The sequence below is a fragment of the Saccopteryx bilineata genome, chromosome 12 (genome assembly GCF_036850765.1).
Source record: "Saccopteryx bilineata isolate mSacBil1 chromosome 12, mSacBil1_pri_phased_curated, whole genome shotgun sequence".
NCBI lineage: Eukaryota > Metazoa > Chordata > Mammalia > Chiroptera > Emballonuridae > Saccopteryx > Saccopteryx bilineata.
Window position 1 is genome coordinate 25,391,027 of NC_089501.1, and position 21,830 is coordinate 25,412,856.

At 36.0% G+C, this 21,830-nt stretch overlaps 1 protein-coding gene across 3 annotated transcripts in view; it reads left to right on the top strand.

Annotated features, from left to right (window-relative positions):
- The window catches only part of LAMA2 (laminin subunit alpha 2), a 660,268-nt gene that overhangs the window by 417,705 nt on the left and 220,733 nt on the right, over positions 1-21,830 (top strand). For all 3 annotated transcript variants that reach the window (XM_066248490.1, XM_066248491.1, XM_066248492.1), the window contains 5 exons: positions 2,253-2,339; positions 9,930-10,141; positions 14,968-15,074; positions 19,402-19,582; positions 21,465-21,601. In XM_066248490.1, coding sequence (XP_066104587.1) covers positions 2,253-2,339; positions 9,930-10,141; positions 14,968-15,074; positions 19,402-19,582; positions 21,465-21,601 — 724 coding nt within the window. The remainder of the gene's footprint in view (positions 1-2,252; positions 2,340-9,929; positions 10,142-14,967; positions 15,075-19,401; positions 19,583-21,464; positions 21,602-21,830) is intronic.

Sequence of the window (21,830 nt, forward strand, 5' to 3'; positions counted from 1 at the left end):
AATACAGTTATACTTTATGAGAACATTTTACTTCACTGCTTCTTGTTAAGCATTTATATGATCAAAAGTTTAAACATACTTAATTCTTATAAGTAGGTTGAATGCTGGTTGGACAAAAAGAGAACATCATATTAGAATTCAGAAGTCCTGAATTACATGATAAATTCTCCTGGATGACATTGAACAAGGAAAATTATGCCTGCCCCAATGAGCTCATAAAATTTTGGAAAAATGTGATAAAATTATTAGCAAAAATCATTCTGAAATATGAAGAACTAGTTAAATCTCACATTTCATTGTCATTGCTTCATTTTTTCTGAAAAAAAAGTGTTCTCTTTTGTCAATGACAGCATTGCACTTTACTTCTGTCAACTTTAAGCAATGCATGAGTGTATTTAAAATTTAAAATCTATTTTATAAATAGTTTTAAAGTGTCAGAAGCCATGTCAAGGATTTTAAAAAAATTGGTGTTTTCTTTCAATCACTATATTCCCTCATGGATAGGAAATCGAGGGCTTCTAGTTAGAGTCATTCTCCATAGATGATGAGATAGTTATAGAATGCCAGTCTTTAAAAAGAGATGTACACACATTCTAGAAATTGGTCAAAATCTAATTCTTCCTTTTTTTTGTCTGAAAACAATTGCAAGTCACTGGGTAAGGAGGGGAAAATCCTATTTCTTTTTATTTTTACATGTGCCTCTTCTCATCAATGCAGTCACATTCCTGCCAAGAAAATCACCCACAGTGAACTCCTTTGGGATCACAGGTGGCCGACCACAGCCTGATCTCTAAAACATGGTTCTCCCCTCAAAGAGCACGGGCTAGATTTGTCTTGGTTATGCTTTTTTGTGGCAGCCACCATAACCCTTCAATGTGGAATATTACATCTGGGTAATATTTGTAAACTCAAGATATTACAGACCTGGCCACCATCCCCTCATCCCCTCAGTCCTTAGCTAAGCAGATTCATTTAGATTTTCCATGAGTTAAAATGTTTAAAATGATAGAACTACTTGCTCTGATAGCTTGCTACTATAAAAAAAAATAGGATTAGTAAATCTTTGCTGGACTACTATGAGTTAAGCCAGAGGAATATTATTCAAAATGTTTCCAATGATCTGATGTGCACTAGTTAAGAAAGTATTCCAAACTCATGCAAGTGTCAGGAGCAGAACGAGATCAGGACTTGCACTATTTAATTTGTTGTTCTCTGTTTAATTCATTTAGCCATCAAGCAAGCCTCTACTGAATTGTCCTGTCATATATAATAGAAAATAAATCTATTTAGGAAAGACATAATGGGAAAAAGATTAATTGGGGGCATTTCCTTTTAAAATGATAGAGCAGCAAAATGCACAGAATGTGGACTGTTTGATGACTCTTCAGAGAGCCATTGTGTCAATCTTAGGTAAGGGTTCACGCATGAGAGGTGTCTCTCACAAGTCAAGGAACACGCTGTTGAAGGCTAAGGCTAATACACAGTTACTTGGCTGTTTTCAGACTTGCTGTTCAACTCTGTTACTTCAGATCCACATGGGAAATATGTGCAAGAAGTGAGGTAAATGTTGGAACATGCCAGAAGATGAGAAATGGAAAGGTTGTTTTAGTTCCTTTGGTTTTATTATCCATTTAGGCAGAATAAACATGCTTGATCTCTTGTGAAAGCTTTACAGAGGATTTCTTCTGGGTTGACAGCATGCCTATGAGTACTTACAGGCAGCAGCCTGCACACATGTGTGCACGCATGCATACACACATTCACACACCTGCAGTAACAGTACTGGATGTAGGAATCCCATCACCACCATCGCTGTCATCACCACTTCCACTTCTATATACTGAGTTTTCCCAAATCTCTGGCAGGTATTTCTGGAAGGCTCTTAATTTCAGAAGGATTGGGCTGGAGAGAGAATATGTGGCAGTATTTTGCTGGGCCTGGGGAATCCCTAGAAAGGAGCAGTTCAGTCCCACTTGTAACTGATGATCACAGACCCAGAACAGTCAAAAGTCAGTTAATAACATGTCACCAGGATATTGCTCTCCACTGGGCTATATTCACGTCTGCAGAAATAGCAATGTCATTTCATCCTCGATTGGCCAGACCCTAATCTCCGTCTGTGAGACGAGAATGACCAGCCTGTACCCTTTTGTCACAGCAGTACTGAGAGAGAGAAGTGAAAATATGCTGCTAATGACTTTGTATATGTGCTTTTTCCTTGTCTCTGTTGTTCTCCAACAACATCAACATAGCTTTAGCCCGACGTGCCATTTAGACCGAAGTCTTGGATTGATCTGTGATGAATGCCCTGTCGGGTACACAGGACCACGCTGTGAGAGGTAAGCACGGGCTACGCCGTCTTTCAAAATGATTTCTACCTTGGGAGTTATAAAACTACAGGCATTATCATCCTTTGCACTACCCCAGAAAAGCCGCTGCACTCAGTAAGATGAAATAAAGTTTCTCACCACACTTGTCAAACAAATGCATTATATTTTTATAGTTTATTTATTCTCTAGAAATGGCTCTATAAATCTCCACTCACTCAGAGAAATGTTTGATTAATGTTTTAATCTTAAAGGTTACGCATTAACCTACAATCTTTCTAGAAAGTATCGCTCAAGTGGAAAGTCATGCACTTTAAGATTTATCTTACTGTCTACATTGGCACCATTTATTTTTCATAATTAGCTTTTTGTCCTTAAAATGTGGCTTAAATGTGTAGTTCATAGTTCAGCAAGTGGTTCATAATTTACCTTAAATAAAATTTGAAAATAGAAATAAAATATAACTTATTATCATGATTTATATCCTCTTCTGAGTACTTCCAAGACAGTACTTTAATTCTTGTTTATGGTCACTAGCCTGCTCAGTCATGGAACCAAAGATATTTTATGTAATTTCTGTGCTCATTTTTCCTCCTAAAATCTTTTTGAAGAAAGAGTTCTTCTGAATTTCAGTTTCAGTATGAAACGGTACGAAATTCCCCCTTGATATTATTGATAAATACAACACGACCTCTCTGTTTTTAGCACTGAAAAGAGTCCACTTTGCCACCATCCCAGGGGGACAGGGGGTGAGGTGGGTGCAAAGGACCTGCTTTCACCCATTGTCACCAAAGCTAACTCCACAGAGGGCTATTTCTGCCTGTCTTTTCCTGTCCTCTTGGCAGCCATCGCCCCTGTTTCAACCAGGGTGCATAAACAAAGCAGGAGCCAGTCTCCCAGAGGGCATTTAGCCAGCAGCTAGCAGCCTGTGCACAGAGTGCCAATGACAGTTCTTAGCAGCAACAAGGACTATGTGTGCATATGGCGGCATCTATAAATTCATGATGGAAAACCAGAGTTAAAGTAAGAAGGATTTATTTGCAATTGAGAAACTGGAGGTCTTTAATTGTGTAGTAGTGTGTTTTTTTTAAGAAAACATGTGTATCATTTAAGATAATAGCAGAACATACCATTACCAAGACAGATTTACATCAAATGCCTAATGCCCACCCCACATACACGTCATCCAGCTGACGATTGGCAACGTTTTTTTTTAAAGCAGCTGGAGAATGATAGCTGCTCTGTCATATAAAGTTATTAAATCCACTCACATAGATGACCATAGTCTATGAAATATTTATACTGCTTTGCTTCATGCTCTGTATTTTCAGTTAGACAATAGTTTCTGAACCATCTACAATTTAAAATCTTTCAAATTATATAACAAACATTTGTTCAGCAACTACCATTTGCTGGGTTCAGGGCTAGACAGATTGTATACACAGATGCATTACATAATCCTTGCTCTCAAGCAGCCCACATCTTTAACATGGATGAGAATGTTTGAATGGATTCTAGGGATAATTCTAATTGGTATAATAAAAATCACCAAGGAGAGAAATACCTGATAAAAAGCATGATTTTGTATCTAAAATCTTCATTTATCTGATTAAAGAAAGGTGGAAATATGCATTTATAGCTTATCAAATGGCATTTTTTATCTCTGGTTCAAATTTTTCAGTCAAAAATAATCTTAAATTATCACTATATGGAGAATGGGATCATTTATTTTTCTAGTAAGAATGGATTAAAGTTTTCCAGGGATACTTAGGGTGTGACATTTCTCTGTATTTATATAAGCCAAGAAGTTCCTTAGTTGGGTCCAAAAATATTTAAGAGAAACATTTTCTGAGATGTGTAAGCTTTAGTGGAAAGGAAGGGGGAATAAGAGCTAGCGTAAGGAGGAGAAACTAAATCTTGTCATCAGAACTATTCTGTACGTGATTGGAAAACCAAAGCTGTGTTTCCTAGACTGTAGATGTTCTTGCAATAGAGCTCTGTGATTGCATAAGCTTGGGGAATACCTATTAACATGATAAAAAAATTATGACATGTCCTGGAATGAGGAAATCTGTTCAAGTTATTGAACTCATTGTTTTCGAGTCTTGTTTGAACATCCAGTCCCAGCTTTTATACTATTGAAAGAATGCATCTCAGAGCAAAGCTAGATGGACAGGAATTATAACTTTACATTCTTTATCTTAATTTAATTTCTATTCTGATACTTAATTATCCATAGGTCAGAGCTGTAAGAGCTCAGGAACATAATCTGTCAAGTACTCTGTAAAGTCACGCAATGTCATATGTCAATTATATCTCAATGACTTTTTAAATTAAGTTTTTTTTTCTCTCTTCTCCACTTCTCAGGCTTGAACCCAAGTTCAAACAAGCTTATTTAGTACCAGAAGGCTTGAGTATTTATATTTTAGGCAATGAACATTTGGTGGGGCCAACAATCTCTGAGTAACATCCAAGTATGTTGCTCTGACCTATTCTTTTTTCATGTCCTCTTAATTACCTTCCCCTTCTGGTCTAATAACTCTAGGCACTCTTTTCATGCCACTGTGGAGGGGGGTGGTGGTGGCACAGGACGCATTCTGCTGCTTTCATTCTACACTGGGGTGCACCAGCTTCTCTACTGTCATCACTACTCCTCCGCCTGCCTTTTCATCTCCATCCCATTTTGTCTTTGGGAATAACTCGCAGGAGTAGATGTCACATTCATAAGAATTGTGACTTTTAGAGCTGGAAGTCCAGAAGATCCCTATGTTTCTGCTCTCTTGCCTGTCGAATTCCTTCCTTCACTCTGTCATGTAGCACAAGATGGCCTTGCTGCTTGATTTAAGAGAAGGATGAAAGATCATGAAAGAGGATAGCAAACTGAGATGTGACAAAATATCGGTGGCTCTTCTGTTTCATGTAGAACTCCAGTTAAGAGATTTGGAAAGCTTTTGCTTGGGGCCAAAGCACCCATACTTTGACATATTATTGCTTTCCTCTGGGGACTGTTTTAAAGAAAGTAAGAATTTAGAGAGTCAGGGATGAGGTATTTATTATGGCTCTTTACTAAGTTCCTAGTATTTTATTATCGGGACAAGAGGGGAAAACCAATAAGGAGACACTCTCTAGAAAGGCATAAAGGGAGGAGTGTTGGAGCATCAAGAGAAATTTTAAGTAATATGTAGTTCTTTTTTTGATTTTTAAAATTTAATTCCCAAATCCAAGTTTAATGTTCTCTGCTTCAGAAGTGCCTGACTCTGAATCAAGTCTAATTGTAATCAGATCACTGTTTTGAGGAGATTGCACTCATGCTGCAGTCTCTGTGAGCCCTTGAATCCTGGATGTAGAGTGTGAAGTTGCAGAAATAACGGAAGAGAGACACTTACACTTACTTGGTAGTTCTATTAGCAAAATTGTGACTCCATGTGAGGTTTCAAAGGGCTGCTCACATGATTTCACAGTTCGTACACAGCACAAAAGGACTCAGCCAAGGGATAGATTAGAGGGTCAAACCCAGTGTGCCCACTTCTTGCCAATCCACCTTCTTTCTTGTTCCTCAGGGCCCAGCTATGCCCACTATCTCTTCATCTTTCTGCATATGCCAGAGAGAATCTTTTTACAAAATAATTTGTGGCCCTGGCTGGTTGGCTTAACAGTAGAGCATCAGCCTGGTGTGTGGAAGTCCCAGGTTTGATTCCCAGTCAAGGCACACAGGAGAAGTGACCATCTGCTTCTCTTGCAACCTACCCCTTCACCTTTCTCTCTTTTTCTCTCTCTCTGTCTCTCTCTCTATATATCTCTCTTTCTCTTTCCCTTCCACAGCCATGGCTCAAATGGTTCAAGCAAGTTGTCCCTGGGTGCTGAGGATGGTTCCATGGCCTCACCTCAGGCACTAAAATAGCGTGGTTGCCCAAGCAATAAAGCAACGGCCTCAAGTGGGCCAGAGCATCACCCCGTAGGGCACTTGCCGGGTGGATCTCAGTTGGGGCACATGCGGAAGTCTGTCTGTCTGCCTCCCTGCCTCTCACTTAATTAAAGATAAATAAATAAATAAATAAATAAATAATAAATGAAAATAATTTGTGGAAAGGGACCATATAAGCAGGGAAACTCCCTGAATCTTTAGCTTATTTGGCCAAATGGATGATAAAGTTCAAATGTTTGCCCAGCTGTTTACATCTACACTCCAGCCTCCATGCTCTTTGCCTTTGCCAATTTTGCAATTCCCTCTGCCTGGAATACGGCACCCCATCCATTCCTCTGCCTGCTCAACTCTTACAATTCGGCTCTACCATCCTGAAGGCATCCTTCATTAACCCTAATCTGAGTTGCTTGCTGTTCTATGCTTCCATCAAAGTATTTGCTTATCTCTAGTAGGTCAGCGCTGCTTTTGTAAGTATGTCTTTCTTCATGAACTATAGTCCAAAGACTGTGCCATACAAAACTGTTTAGTAAATGTCTGAGGAAGAACAGGAGGGGAAAAAAGCAAGAGCTTTTCCAATTTGCTTAGGGAGGTTGAAGCATTGTTTTCAGTCCATAGATCATGGCAACACAGGCCACCAATTTCAGCCCAAAGTTGGTGAAGACCAGATAGAGAAGAGTGAGATAAAAGTCTCACCAATGTTGCTTTCTCCTTCTCATTGTTATCTTTCTCCCCTTCTGCCATTCTTTTTATCTCTATCTCTATCTCTATCTCTATCTCTATCATCTCTTATTTATTTTTCCATCTCTGTCTCTCTAAGTGATCAACAGAAAAAAATACATTACATGCATATTTGGAGTGTCATCTACATTTGAAGGTTTTCTTTCTAAAACACTGCACTTTGATTTGAAAAAGTTAGCAAAAATGTGGAAAGGAATGGTGAGTTTATTATGTCAAGGCATTTCTCTCTAGCAAGGAATCCAATGAACCCTTTCTGTAAGTCCTCATTCTGTCCTGCATATAAGAGGATTTGAGATTTTAAATGAAAAGTAATATTGGTAAAGTAAAATTCTGAGAAGCTAGAAAGTCCAAATGACTGTGATTACATTAATTTTATTAGGTGAATCCAACTTGATCAGAATATCAAAACCATCATTATTAATAAAGTTATATGGTTAGCACTATTGTATTCACTGATCCTAAAATCACTTTTTAATTTCTATTGAAACATTTTAGGCCCTGGCCTGTTGGCTCAGTGGTAGAACATTAGCCCAGCATGTAGATGTCCCAAGTTTGATTCCTAGTCAGGGCAGAAAGGAGAAGCACCAATCTGCTTCTCCACCCCTCCCCCTTTTGCTTTTCTCTCTTCCTCTTCTCCTCCCATCCTGCAGCTATGGCTTAATTGGAGTGAGTTGACCCCACGTGCTAAGGATGGCTCCATAGCCTCTGCCTCAGGTGCTAAAAAATGGCTCCAGTTGCAACTGAACAAAGGCTCCAGATGGCAGAGCATTGCCCCCTGGTGGGCTTGCCGGGTGGATCCTAGTAAGACATATGTGAGAGTCTGTCTCTGCCTCCCCTCCTCTCATTAAATAAATAAATAAATAAATAAATAAATAAATGTATCTAAGAATACCTTTCCATGTATAGAAACACATACATATACATCAGTAATAAAACATGAATGTGCACTTTTTAATAAAGTGGCATATGAATTATCTATCATGTATAGTCAGTAAGTTTTCTTATATATCGTAAAACAAAAAATAAAAAGCAGATGCTTCTAGATGCTTCTTCAGTTACTCTATTTAACTGTAGTTATTTTCTCATGGACTAAGGTGTTTTTCATTGTGAGAGAATGTTGGACTTATTAATTGGTATCTATGTTAAGAAAAACCCCCAGATCTTATTATAACACCATCTCTCCTGAGGGCAGTAAGTCATTTTGAGGAAAGTAAACTGAAAATAATGGGTTTTTGTTGGCTGTGATAACGATCATTGTGTATTGTTATTCTAGTGGAGCACAGTCACTCTCTTAATAGTAAACAAAATGAGATGTGAATATATGTGGATGTGATTATAAGCTCTGAATATCAAGTAAGAAAAAAGAATAGGTTAAAATTCCAAAGAATCTTCCTATTTGTCAAACACAACTCCTGAAGGGATTGTGGGGGAATTTTAAGCATTCAAATGTTAGTTCATATTTTACAAAAGAGAATTAATAAGCAATTATATTGTGTGGGTGGCAATGCTTTTCCAAGCAATATTTGTACAATGACTTTTACAACTGATAAAATATTTTGTGAATATAATTTTAAAAATAATCTCATTTTATAAATGAGGGTAAAAGGTTAATTTAAAAGACTATTATGGCATCTATAAATGTTCTAGAAAATTTAGAATAATCAATGTATATTACAAACTTAATGACTTTGCAACATAATTCGGATGTTATTGAAGTATCCTTGTATGATGTACTGGCTTTAAACCATTTCTCCTTCAAATGGTAGAGAGCATTTATTACACAATGACTTAGCCATGTGTGAGTGGCTGAGAATAAAAGTAGTGTGCAATAGAAATTATATTCTTTCACATGGTTTTTGTTCCCCTTCAATTTTGACCCTTGCTGAAAAAGACTATTTATTTTGCTAAAATAGCACAGATAACAGAACTACCCTCACCATAAGATTTCAGATGCTCTGTTCTGCTTCTCTTTCGGCAACTGTGGCTTACTTAATAAGAAACATGAGCAAACATCATTGAAAGAGAAGACAGAGCAGAATATAAATGGGTGCTTTCTCTAAAGATATATTTGTGCACCCATCTCTAACATGAAGGAGCATTTTAAAATCTAGCATATGGAGAAAGGGCAATTGGATACTGTAATTTAAAAAATCTCCGCCATGCCTCATAAATAAACAAACATTTGTTTTTTCCCATAATGTCTATAATGACGTTTAGTCCTTTAAAAAAAAAAAAACCTAGAGTTTGCTAGAGATTTGTGGGCACAGCTAAGTATCATCTCTTGGCATGTTATCATAACATACAGGCATATGTAATTTTCAAGGAAGACTCCTTAGTGAAAATCTACCTCTATATGGATATGCAAATACATACAAACTTATTATTAATGCAGAGATACCTATAGCTTCCACCCCAAATAATAATAAGGACATTTTGGTTTATAATTTTCTATTTAATAAATTTTGAATTCTCACTACTGAATTTCCTTGTGAGCCTGTTTTTTCATAACAAGCTATTGCTGCAACAAAAACAAACAAACAAACAAAACCAGTGAACCTTACAAATTTGTACAGAAAACAACCAATTGGAGTAGATACATATGATGTCTTGTACTACAAAGGCTTTCCAGCATGGACCTGGATTCCTCTGGAGTGCTAGGAGCAGATTTCTTATTATGCTTTGGTCTCATCTTCAGTGCCAGTAACAAGATTTTTTTTTCTCCCTGAAATCTAATTACTAGTGGAGCTGGCAGGATTTCATCTTGTATCTACACTACAGTTGTGGAAAAACATTTTTTAATCACCTTGCATTTGAGAAAAGGAACACTTAAAAGGAAAACATATCCTGGGAGAGGGGTGGTGTGGAAAATACCTAAGCATTACCCCGATGGGTTTCATTAATTCCTCCCAAATGCTCACTGATGAAATTTTTTGCCTTAGGTGTGCAGAAGGCTATTTTGGACAACCTTCTGTACTTGGAGGATCATGTCAACCATGCCAATGCAATGACAACCTTGACTTCTCCATCCCTGGCAGCTGTGACAGCTTTTCTGGCTCCTGTCTGATATGTAAGCCAGGTACAACAGGCCGGTACTGTGAGCTCTGTGCTGATGGATATTTCGGAGACGCAGTTGATGCAAAGAACTGTCAGCGTAAGTCCTGAACTATTGATGTCCCTGACAGAATTGATGCATTGCACCTCAAAGCATCTGATGAGTTCTTGAGTGGGATCGGAGAGGAGGAAATTATGTGTAAAACATGTATGATAGAGGCACAACCTATATACAGGGTCTGCATATCCTAAAATACTTTTTTACTAATGAATCGAGTAAATCATTTGAAGATTGCTGCATTGTTGCAGTGCCGCTGTTTTTCGGGTAATACACATATTTCTCTTTACATGTGGAAAAAGATTTTAAAATAAATGTATGTCCATAGGAGGAAAGAAGAATTTTGAAAATAAGTAGGATCTATTTATCCTTTATTGTTTATCTCAACTCTAATCATTTTCCCAAAATAAATTTATCTGCCCATGTTGTTTCATTAGTATCTATCAGTAAATGTGAATCTATATTCCTTTCATAGGTGAACTTTACATTTCTGCATTTCATCAATGTTTTTACACACAGTCATTGATATTGTTAAGTAATTAACTTTCACCTTAGAACTCTTCATAGACTGCTGTTCTCCTTTCATAAAATTAGATATTGTAGGACTTCATTCACATGAGTCGGCACCTCCCTCCCTCGCCTTTCCCTCCTTAGCTCTATTACACAGTGTCGCAAAGAATTTACAAATGCTTTATGTAGTGCTAATATAGTATGCAGGGGAAATCTTTGCACTGCCATTGTCAGCTTCATCTGCTGTCATAATCTTTAAGCAAAACAAGAATCAGCCCAACAGTTTACTTCTGCCAGTGGCATTATGTAAGAAGGGACTCTTCAAACCATTCAGTGGGTACAGAAATGGAAAAATATGAAAACTACTGAAAATATAGTCCCTGCTATCATCCCTGCTGTAAACATCAAAGACTTGGTAGGATATTTATTTCAATATGAAAGGTGTCTTTCTCCTCATAGATGTAAAATGCATGTCAGCTTCTTGTCATTTGAAGATGACAATTCATTGAATTAAAAACAAATCACCCCTGAATAATTGACATCTATTAATATCATCTGTAAACTGATGATTTTTTTTAAAGCAAGCTTTTCAATAGGCTTTGGAGGCTTGTTAACCATTGTAGGATTAGGGAATCTGTGTAAAATCATAATGAGCTTAAGAAATTCTCCCGTTCAAATATGTTACCTAGAATCTGCACTTTCTAGCTATATGACCCTGGTCAAGACATTTGACGTCATTGAGACTCAATTTTTTTCATTTACATCAAGGTTCATAGTTTTCTGTGGGAACTAACCAATCTACTCCCTAGACAGTGTCTGGTGAACTTGTGGGCCTGCAGCTCACACATGGCATCTCCTTCCCCTTTGGTGCTTGCAGTGTTCATGAGTAGCTGGCTTTACTCACTTTATGGCTGTGTTATTCATTTCATGATCTCTCTTGTTTTAGTTTCCAATAAGCCCCTCCAAAAAGTCTCAGGAGGTTCTTCTACTAATTTTATTGTAGTATGTTGGGGATCTGTAGCATGAAGACTTAAGATCACATAGAAGAATATAGCATGAAAACATTTTTGAATCATCACCAATTTTTATACCACTTGCCATGAGCAATAGATACAATTATGGTTTTTAATGCTCCTTAGGATGTAATTAAGACTTAAAGTATAAGAGACTAATTTATTATCTATTTTGATAATTTTTTGAAGATACAATAGCTCTTCTTTTTTTTTCTTTTTTTTTTAATAAATTTTTATTAATGGTAATGGGATGACATTAATAATTCAGGGTACATATATTCAAAGAAAACATGTCTAGGTTATCTTGTCATTAAATTATGTTGCATACCCCTCACCCAGAGTCAGATTGTCCTCCGTCACCCTCTGTCTAGTTTTCTCTGTGCCCCTCCCCCTTCCCCTAACTCTTCCCTCCCTCCCTCCTGCGTCCTCCCTCCCCCCACCCCTGGTAACCACCACTCTCTTGTCCATGTCTCTTAGTCTCGTTTTTATGTTCCACCAATGTATGGAATCATGTAGTTCTTGTTTTTATCTGATTTACTTATTTCACTCCATATAACGTTATCAAGATCCCACCATTTTGCTGTAAATGATCTGATGTCATCATTTCTTATGGCTGAGTAGTATTCCATAGTGTATATGTGCCACATCTTCTTTATCCAGTCTTCTATTGAAGGGCTTTTTGGTTGTTTCCATGTCTTGGCCACTGTGAACAGTGCTGCAATGAACATGGGGCTACATGTGTCTTTACGTATCAATGATTCTGAGGTTTTGGGGTATATACCCAGTAGAGGGATTGCTGGGTCATAAGGTAGTTCTATTTGCAGTTTTTTGAGGAACCACCATACTTTCCTCCATAATGGTTGTACTACTTTACATTCCCACCAACAGTGTATGAGGGTTCCTTTTTCTCCACAGCCTCTCCAACACTTGCTATTACCCATCTTGTTGATAATAGCTAATCTAACAGGGATGAGGTGGTATCTCATTGTAGTTTTGATTTGCATTTCTCTAATAACTAATGAAGCTGAGCATCTTTTCATATATCTGTTGGCCATTTGTATCTCTTCCTGGGAGAAGTGTCTGTTCATGTCCTCTTCCCATTTTTTTATTGGATTGTTTGTTTGTTTGTTGTTGAGTTTTATGAGTTCTTTGTAAATTTTGGATATTAGGCCCTTATCTGAGCTACAATAGCTCTTCTATGCATAGAAACTCTCAAGAGAAGAAAATTCTGATAAAGCATTATTTTAGTTGCCCCTAGATTTGTTCATCAAAAGTATACCATTACAAAGAAATATATTTTGCTTTTCAAATTTATGTATAGTGTTTAAGTGTCATACATTTCTTTAAAAATGCCTCTTAAAATTTTTACATTGCTTTTGTTATTTTTAAGTTGACAATAATTAGCTTTAATTAAGAATGACTATGATATTATACATTTCATTAAAAAATATCACTTAAGTATTCTAGATTGCTTTCATTATGTTTAGGATGATATTAATTATGGTAAATTTAATCTTATATTTCTCACTCTAAGAAAAAGTAGCTTCTAAATTCTATATTATTTGAGATTTAAAAATATGTATGTGTCATATATTATGTGTAATATACATTAAAGAAATTAAAAGTATAGATAGTAATTGCATTCAAATAAAATGCATTGTTAAAGAAATTATTGTCTTCAGCCTTTTCTCACACCCCAAATATGGGCTATCTTTGGGCTAACCCCAAGGTAAGTGATTGGCTGCTAGTGGGCTGGCTCTCCAACACCCACTCAACCACTGTCTGGTTGGCAGACACTGAAGGCCAAACTAATGAAAGAAACATCAAGCAGATTTTAGGAAGCAATAATACTAAGTAGAATCTTGAGTCAGATGATCAGAATAATAGCACAAGATGGTAGAGTAGCTATTTATAATGTATTTATAAAGTGTGCTCAGATCAAAGTGTCCATAAACATGAAATATTGTACAAAATTTTCTAAAACCATCCATAAATACTCTAAATATCATCTCTCTCTTATACTTTGTATTCTGGTATCAATGCAATTATATATACCATTTAAAATACACTCATTGAATACAAAGTAAGCCATTAAGTACTGTTACATTTGTGAAAAGGCCACTTAATTTTTAGATTGATATATGTTTCAGAATAATATCAGACATCTTTATAACACAGAAATGACAAATGAATACTTAAACTAAATATATTTTCTATCTTTGAAGATTGTATGTAAGTTGTAAAATAAAAATATATTTTTTTAATTATAATGTACCCTGGCTGGTTGGCTCAGTGGTAGAATATAGGCCTGAATGTGTAGATGTCCCTGGTTTGATTCCCAGTCAGGGTACACAGGAGAAGTGATCATCTGCTTCTCCTTCCCTCCCCCTCTTCTCTCTCTCTCTTTTTCTCCCACAGCCATGACTCTATTAGTTCAAGTACATCAGCCCCAGGCACTGAAGATGGCTCTGTGGAGCCTCCACCTCAGGCACTAAAAATAGCTCAGTTGCCAGTATGACCCCATGTGGGCAGAGCATCAGCCCCAGAGAGAGGTTGTGAGGTGGATTCCTGTTGGGATGCATGTGGAAGTCTGTCTCTCTATCTCCTTATCTCTCACTTAGAATAGAATATATATATATATAATGCATTATTTTATTTTTTATTTATGCTAGTATACTTGAAACAATGCTTTTATGTACTTTCTAGTCTTAAAGGTATGTATGTGATGGATATATAAATAAAATTTCCCCCTCAAACTCATTTTTTGAGCTTAATACAAAGCAGACACATAGTAAATAATTACTAAATTAAAAAAATAATTAATGTTGCTTGATTAATAGTGATATTAATATTATGCTATGGTTGCTATTAATTTTGATAATTTTTCAAAATTCTTTTAGCTCTAGTGTAATATGCATTACTTAAAATGGAGATATAATATCTTAAATGTTATCCCAATGTACCTACAAAACAGTGAGACATCGGGAGAAGTGATGGACGCAGCAGTAGCGCCTACAAATCATGTGGCCTTGTACGGGTTATGGCTTCTTTGAATTTCAGTGTCTTCATTCTTAACATTGGAATAATGATGATGACATTAATATTTCACTAGCATATGATATGCCAGGTACTGTGCTAAAACTTTACATGAATTAATCTTACAGTTTGCAGACTTGTAAGGATCAAATGACATAATGCCTAACAGAACATCTAGCAAGCCAGAAAACATTCTATTTTAAAAGTTAGTTGACAGTGTTACTATCTTGGAGATATTATTATTTAATAAGTCTTTTTAAGACTATTAGAAAGTTTTTCCCAGAGGCTGATCTCTCTTTTTTTTTATAGCTTGTCGCTGTCATGCCAATGGCTCCTTCTCCGAGGTGTGCCATACTAGAACAGGACAGTGTGAATGCAGGCCTAACGTTCAGGGCCGGCGGTGTGATGAATGTAAGGTAAGCAGGAGGAGCTGGCGGTGAATTACTTCCTCCTTGAAAAGTCTCATTAGCTTCCAATGCCATACATCTTAGTGTATTGAAAGGTTCAGGATTATCTAATTCTGCATGTGAAATTACTGTGATCATTGAAATGGTTTCTCAAAATAGAGTGATATCTGCTGTACAGTAACTAGCATTTGACCTTCAACTTATATTTTCTCAGAAGTGAGTTTGTGTAATATTTACTGTTCTTCAGATGTTGCTGAATCAAAAAACATACAAATTTACTGTCCAGTCTACGGAGAGTAAAATATTCTTTCCTTTGCCTTTACATTTGGACAGAATAAAATGTGTCATACCCTTTAGTTTGAGTAAACTCTTTGTTCTAATTCCATTACTTAGATGTTAGTTCATGTGAGCACTCTAAGGGTTTCAGTAGAGAAGCTAATCGAGGTCTTTTTTAGAGATCCTTTCACTAAAGTGAAACAATAATAAAATCCTGTTGCTCTCTGTTCTTGAACAAACTGCCCTGCCTTCAGTATGGTAAGACCTTAAGAGTCCTCTGTGGAAGCAGGTGGATTTGCTTCACTTCTCACATAAATACAAACTTTTTGTGCTAACGACTGTTAAACAAAAACAAGAATTTTTTCCGATGTCATCAAACAGGCCTTTCTGTAGAAAGTTTGGAGATGTTTGATTCTTTCTCTTGAATAATATCATATGCTCTTTCTTTTATTTTTTTCTTTTCTCTTGGCTTTTAAAGTCCAATATGTGGTGGGACCCAGAGAAACGATTCTGTGTGTTATGTGACTGCAATCCTGTTGGCTCTCTGTCACCGCACTGCGACCCTGCAGGAAGATGTGTCTGTAAATCAGGCTTCGTAGGGAAGCAGTGCAACCTGGGCAGGCAGGTGCACCAACGGGAGGAGCATCCGCGGAGAGCACAGCCGGTGTTCGGGCCACCCCAGAGGTGGGGGGCCAGCAGCTCCAGCGGGTGCCCTCGGGGCGCCTACTGGCCCGCGGCTCGGGTAATCCCAGAGGCGCTGCATGGCTCTTGCCTGGCATGTTGTGTTCTGTGTGCCGCGGCTGACGATCCCTGATGCCATTTGACCAAAGAATGGTTGCTAAGTGTGCAAGTTGCAAATGCAAAAAACCCAGACAATTCCTGATTAAACCCTTGCCTTAAAAAAAAAAAAAAAATGTAGCTCTCCATGTTTTCAAAAGTACGTTCAAGTTCATAAGTTAATAAAGTTTCAACTAATGATGGATGTGTAGAAAACAAAGAAAAAAAATTATGGATAGGAACCTCTAGTCTCAAAAGTGGAAAGGGCTTCACTTTCTATTTGGAGCAAACCCACTTCTATGAATGAACAAATGAAGGGAAATCTAGCAAAGAAAGTGACTCACCCAAGAAAATTCAGCCCGTTTACCTGACGATCTCATCAGCATAATAAATGATTTGATTGCATGTCCGCACCATAGTGTTGCTCTAGGGTATACAACACAAGAAACACATTTTTACACACTGTAAATGCACAACGTACACAAAGTAAGGATGCATATTTTCTACCACCTAAGTAGGCTACCCCTTCTCACAGGCAAAACAAAATGAATGTTGGATGGAAGGAAGAGAGGAAGGGAGGAGGGGAGTCTAGGTCCGCAGCCAACCTGCAGAGTGGCAGGAGACTCGCAATGGAGAATCACAGTCTGTGAGAGAGCTGAGTGTAGGGGAGAGAAGAAACTGAGAATGAAGTACAAAGTAAAGAAGCAAAGGGGAAAAAAAGCAGGGTTTCATTTCTTTGACATTTTAAGAAAACTAGTTCCCGTTTCAGACTGCCTCAGGTCCAATTCCAGCCTCAGCACTTCCTGCTGTAAAACAGGTTCTTAAGTCCTTCCGTAAGTCAGCTTCTTCATTGCTAGTAGGACCTACTTCACAGGGATTGCATCTGTTCGGATTTTCTAAGAAACAAATGCCAAGTGATTGACCGGGAAAAACGCCTATGAAGGATGAAGGGGGAGGGAGCCCAGTGGGCAGGGAGCCTTCTGCTGCAATGCAGGGCAAACTAGGTGAAAGAAGAGAGGGGAGAAAAGAATGGGTAGAAAAGCCTCATCGGGTACACTCTGCCAAAATCCCAAGTTCCTGGCAATGGGAAATACTGAAGCAAAATTGGCCCGTTAGAGGAATTCTGCTTTGGGCAGAAAAGTCCCAGTATTTTATTGTAATCAGTTATTGACTAGAAGAAGCATGGCCTGGTGTAGTTCCTCCAGTGGATACGAAGGAATGGAAGCTGGACATTGCCAATCCGTGACACTCCCCACTGCAGGCTCTCGTGCAGGAAGATCTTCTAGGACACCTCCGTGACTGTTTCAGGGGAGTCATGAGAACAGTGCATGAAGTACAGACAGATACGGACAGTTCTCTGTAAATGTTAGGTATTGTTAATACTATTAAGTGAAGAAATCTTTAAAAGAGATTATGATTTTAAATAAGAAATGCGTACTCACAGTAAAAGAAAGGGATAATAACTGATCAGAATGTCTCCAGTATAAAAATTTAGCAGGAATTCAACCCTCTGCTACATTATGTGTCTATGGATATATGTTTCTATTTGTGTGTATCCAAGTGGTAGGTGTGTTGTTGTAGGTATGTAATTAGAATCACAGTGGATATATAATTTTGTATTCCGCTTTTTGAAATTTTACTTAATGCTATATACTAAGCATATTCATGTCATTAAAACTGCTTCAAAACAGGATTTTAATGATTGCATATCATTGCATAGCATGAATGTATTATAATTTAATTTTTCAAATTTTCTCTAACATTGAATATTCAAGTGCTTCTACAGTTACTATGATAAATAATATTGTAATGGGCATGTTTGTACTTTAAACATTTTCTCAATTTTTTATTATTTCTCTAGGCAAGGTGTCTAGAATCTTACATTGAATTATTTTTATGAATAAAATATATGTTTTAATTTTTCTTTATAGAATTGAATTTAAAATTTTAGTATCATGTAAGTCATTTCTTAAAAGTGATGTATACTTTCTTTTTTAATCATGTAATGAAATCTGAATTAGAACTAAAAATAAAAATAAAGTCAGCAGTATATATAAATAAAATGATTAACAAACTCATTCAACATATTTTATATTTTAAATACAAAATTATTCTTAGCTACAATCATTTTAAAAGAATAATTTTTAATATGGCTTTGTTTTCTAATAAAATAACTTACCTTCAATACTGTTAACAATAATGGAAAACTTATAATGAAGCTTATTTAGCTCTCTTTGAATGGCTCATATTAAGAAGCAAGATTTATTTTTACTAAGAAGTAAATAGTAAGTCTAATTTTCCAAAATAGGAATTATTTTTACAAGGAAGTAATTATTGAGACTAATTTTCTACATTAAAATATCATAACAATGTGACGTACTTTATATTTAAAAATACAACCTTGACATACTTAAGTAGAATACGTTCTTCCCATTTTTCTTATAGGAGTAATTTTTAATCCATCAGCCTTTTCTTAGAGTCACTCTACATCTGATAACATGTATTTCAAGAAAGTCAGCCAAAGCAAGTAATGAAAACTTGACCATAGAAATTTAAGTGCTACAAGTAGATAAGAGATATGCATATGAATAACTTATCAGAGTATAAAAGTTTTCCTTCATTTACCTAATTATTAATGTATGTAATAAATCAGTTTCTGTTGTCAGTATGAAACCCAAGAAACTAGATATTTGTCAAATCAGTTATTTTGGCAGTATAGGCATAACTTGTAAATTTTATTTATAATGTGAGCCCTATAGTGATGATTAGAAGTATTTGTGGATATATGAAAAATTTTTAGATTAAATATTAGAGGAAATAATTTATTTTAATTTTAGGCTGTGGGGAACAATATTGAAAGCAGTTTTACCAAGTAGAAAGGGCTGATATGAAAATAATCAATGCAGATTATTAGGATTTAAGCAAATAAAAATTTTAATTAAAATAAAAATACCAACCATAGCTTATTTCCACAGTGCTGTTAGAACCTAGAAAGTATAGGCAAAGGCCAGTAAAAATATATCAAGCTGAATAATAAAAGCCTAGTTCTGCCTTTATCTTGATGAAATTTCAAAGTAATTAAACTTTTATCTTTGGAAATGATAAAAATGTTTCGTTAGATTGAATGACAACTGAGTTGTCATAATATCAATGAAGAAACTTTCATAAATCTTCATAACCATTAGACTCCTTTTTTTCTCCCTGATCTTTTAGTACAATGATCTTGTTTTATAGTGAATGAATTGATTTAAATTTAATGTTTCTCTTGCCTTTCCTATCCCAGCCTGAAACCTTTGGCCTACAGTCTACAAGAGGGTGTGTTCCCTGCAACTGCAATTCCTTTGGGTCTAAATCATTCGACTGTGAAGAGAGTGGTCAATGTTTGTGCCAGCCTGGAGTGACAGGAAAGAAATGTGACCACTGTGCCCATGGCTATTTCAACTTCCAAGAAGGAGGGTGCACAGGTCTGTGATTAAGAGTAAACACTAAACATTCATTCCCCAGTTTGGGTGTCTGGGTTTCATAACACTCTGTTCTTCAGGGGCCCCAGAGATGAAAGGAAAGGCACCTGACAACAAACATATACAAAATATATATTTAAGCCCATGAGAAACATCGATTTATTTTAAATATTGATACATTAACAAAAGAAATACATTACAGTTTTAAAAACTGCCCTGTAAATAACTGTATTTGCGAGTACTTGATGCTAATCCATCAGCAGACCCAAGTCCTGCTGTTTCACTCCCTGACTATGACCTCCAATCAGCCAGTCCCTCAAAAGCTCGAAAGTCGAAAGTTCACTTTTTCTGGTGCCAATGTTGTCTTCATTTAAGCTCTACTCCCGTGTTAATGCAGTCCAGCTTTTCCATTTCCTACTGCAGAATTGGTACAAGAACCAGGGAAGTTAATATATATTTTTTGAATCTGCAGCCTCTGGTGCACTGGGTCAATGTTTTATACAGTTAGCCACCAACCAGGACCCATTTTTATTTTAAAAAATGGTACAAATAAACTAAATCATTTGGCAGAAAATTAACAGCACCAATAATAATAACAAAAACAATGGCTAACATTTATTTGGTGTTTACCCTGAGCCACGTATTGTGCTAAACATTTTTCAAACCTGGAGTGAAATGCTATAAGCAATGATAGTTAGGATCCTTTAAAATATGATCTCAATCAAATATCTCAAATATATTTTGTTGGAAAGGTGTAATCATCATACAACCAATTAAAAGTTTTCTTATAACATTCATCCTCTTTGAATTTGAATATTTGGTTTTTCTTCTCTTAGTTTCTCTTATTTAATATGAAACATTGCTTTAAAATATACTCAGTAGCTGAGTTAACTATAAGTAATAAGCAGCAGATTGTTCCTGTCTCAGATGGCTTTGAAGATCTCAAATATTATTTTTGCATTAATTTTGCATGGGTAGAAGTAAATTTGCACTCTTCATATATTATATCATAGCAAGGAAAATTCAAAATATGTTGAAAATAAATAAAGTAGGTGGTAAATAAAACTCAATAACATTTTATATATATACTCATATATGTACAGTTCTGTAATTTAACTATTTTTAAATATTTTAAAAACTGAAATATCTTGATATATATCAGATTATACTGAGTTTAGGAAGCTTATTAAACTTGTAAGTTTTTATTGTAAGTAAGATCCATCAACAGGAAAGAATTGTTCATCTATACGATATAGAAAAGATAATTATGGATTTAAATATACTGTAGAAAAAAATCCTGAACTTTAAAGTATCCAGGTAGAAGATAATACAGTTAACATGGAATCTGATTACACCAGTTCTTTCTTTCCTTAAGCTTATTTGAAAAATTAAAGATGCTTTACCTTTTGAAATTATTAAGTGAATTACAACATACATGTATTGAATATCCTCTGTGAAGTGCACTGTACTATGATATAAAAGATGAGTGATTCTTGGGAATTGGTAAACATCATGTGCCTGACAATAAGAAAATAAAAAAAGCATTTGTACTGAACTGTGCAAGCCTTAGGGACTGAAAAAAAAGATTAAAACCATTAAAAAGAAACTCATTTCTAAGCTGAATGAACATTTGCCTGATTAAACTGGGACCAGTCATTTCCAAAGCTACATCTGTCCATCTTGACAGTGTTTGTTCTTTTGTATGTTTAATTACTATGTGTAAATCATAATGACAAATAAATTTTACTGTAAAAGATGAATGAGTTAAATTTTCATTTTTAGGGATCCTAACCATAGAATGGAAAATAAAACAACATAAATCACAATGTAAAACTCAACATTTTGTATCAAATTCTTACCTTTTTTTCCCCTTTCACCTGTAAAGCTTGTGAGTGTTCTCATCTGGGTAATAATTGTGACCCAAAGACCGGTCAATGCATTTGCCCTCCCAATACCATTGGAGATCAATGTTCTAAATGTGCACCTAATACCTGGGGCCACAGCATTATCTCTGGTTGTAAGGTGAGTGAATTACTTTATTTCACTTCATAATGTTTTTCAAAGATTTTTAAGTTGGTCGAGTTCTTTAGTCCGGTATTTCAAAATCCAATATTATATACAAAACAATGTAGAACTATCTCTGTGGAGTGATCACAGCTATTGATCAGCAGTTAATTTTTTACTGATGGAAAAGATAAGGAAGTAAGTATACATTTATGCAGCCACATCTATGATACCTAACAAAAAAGGA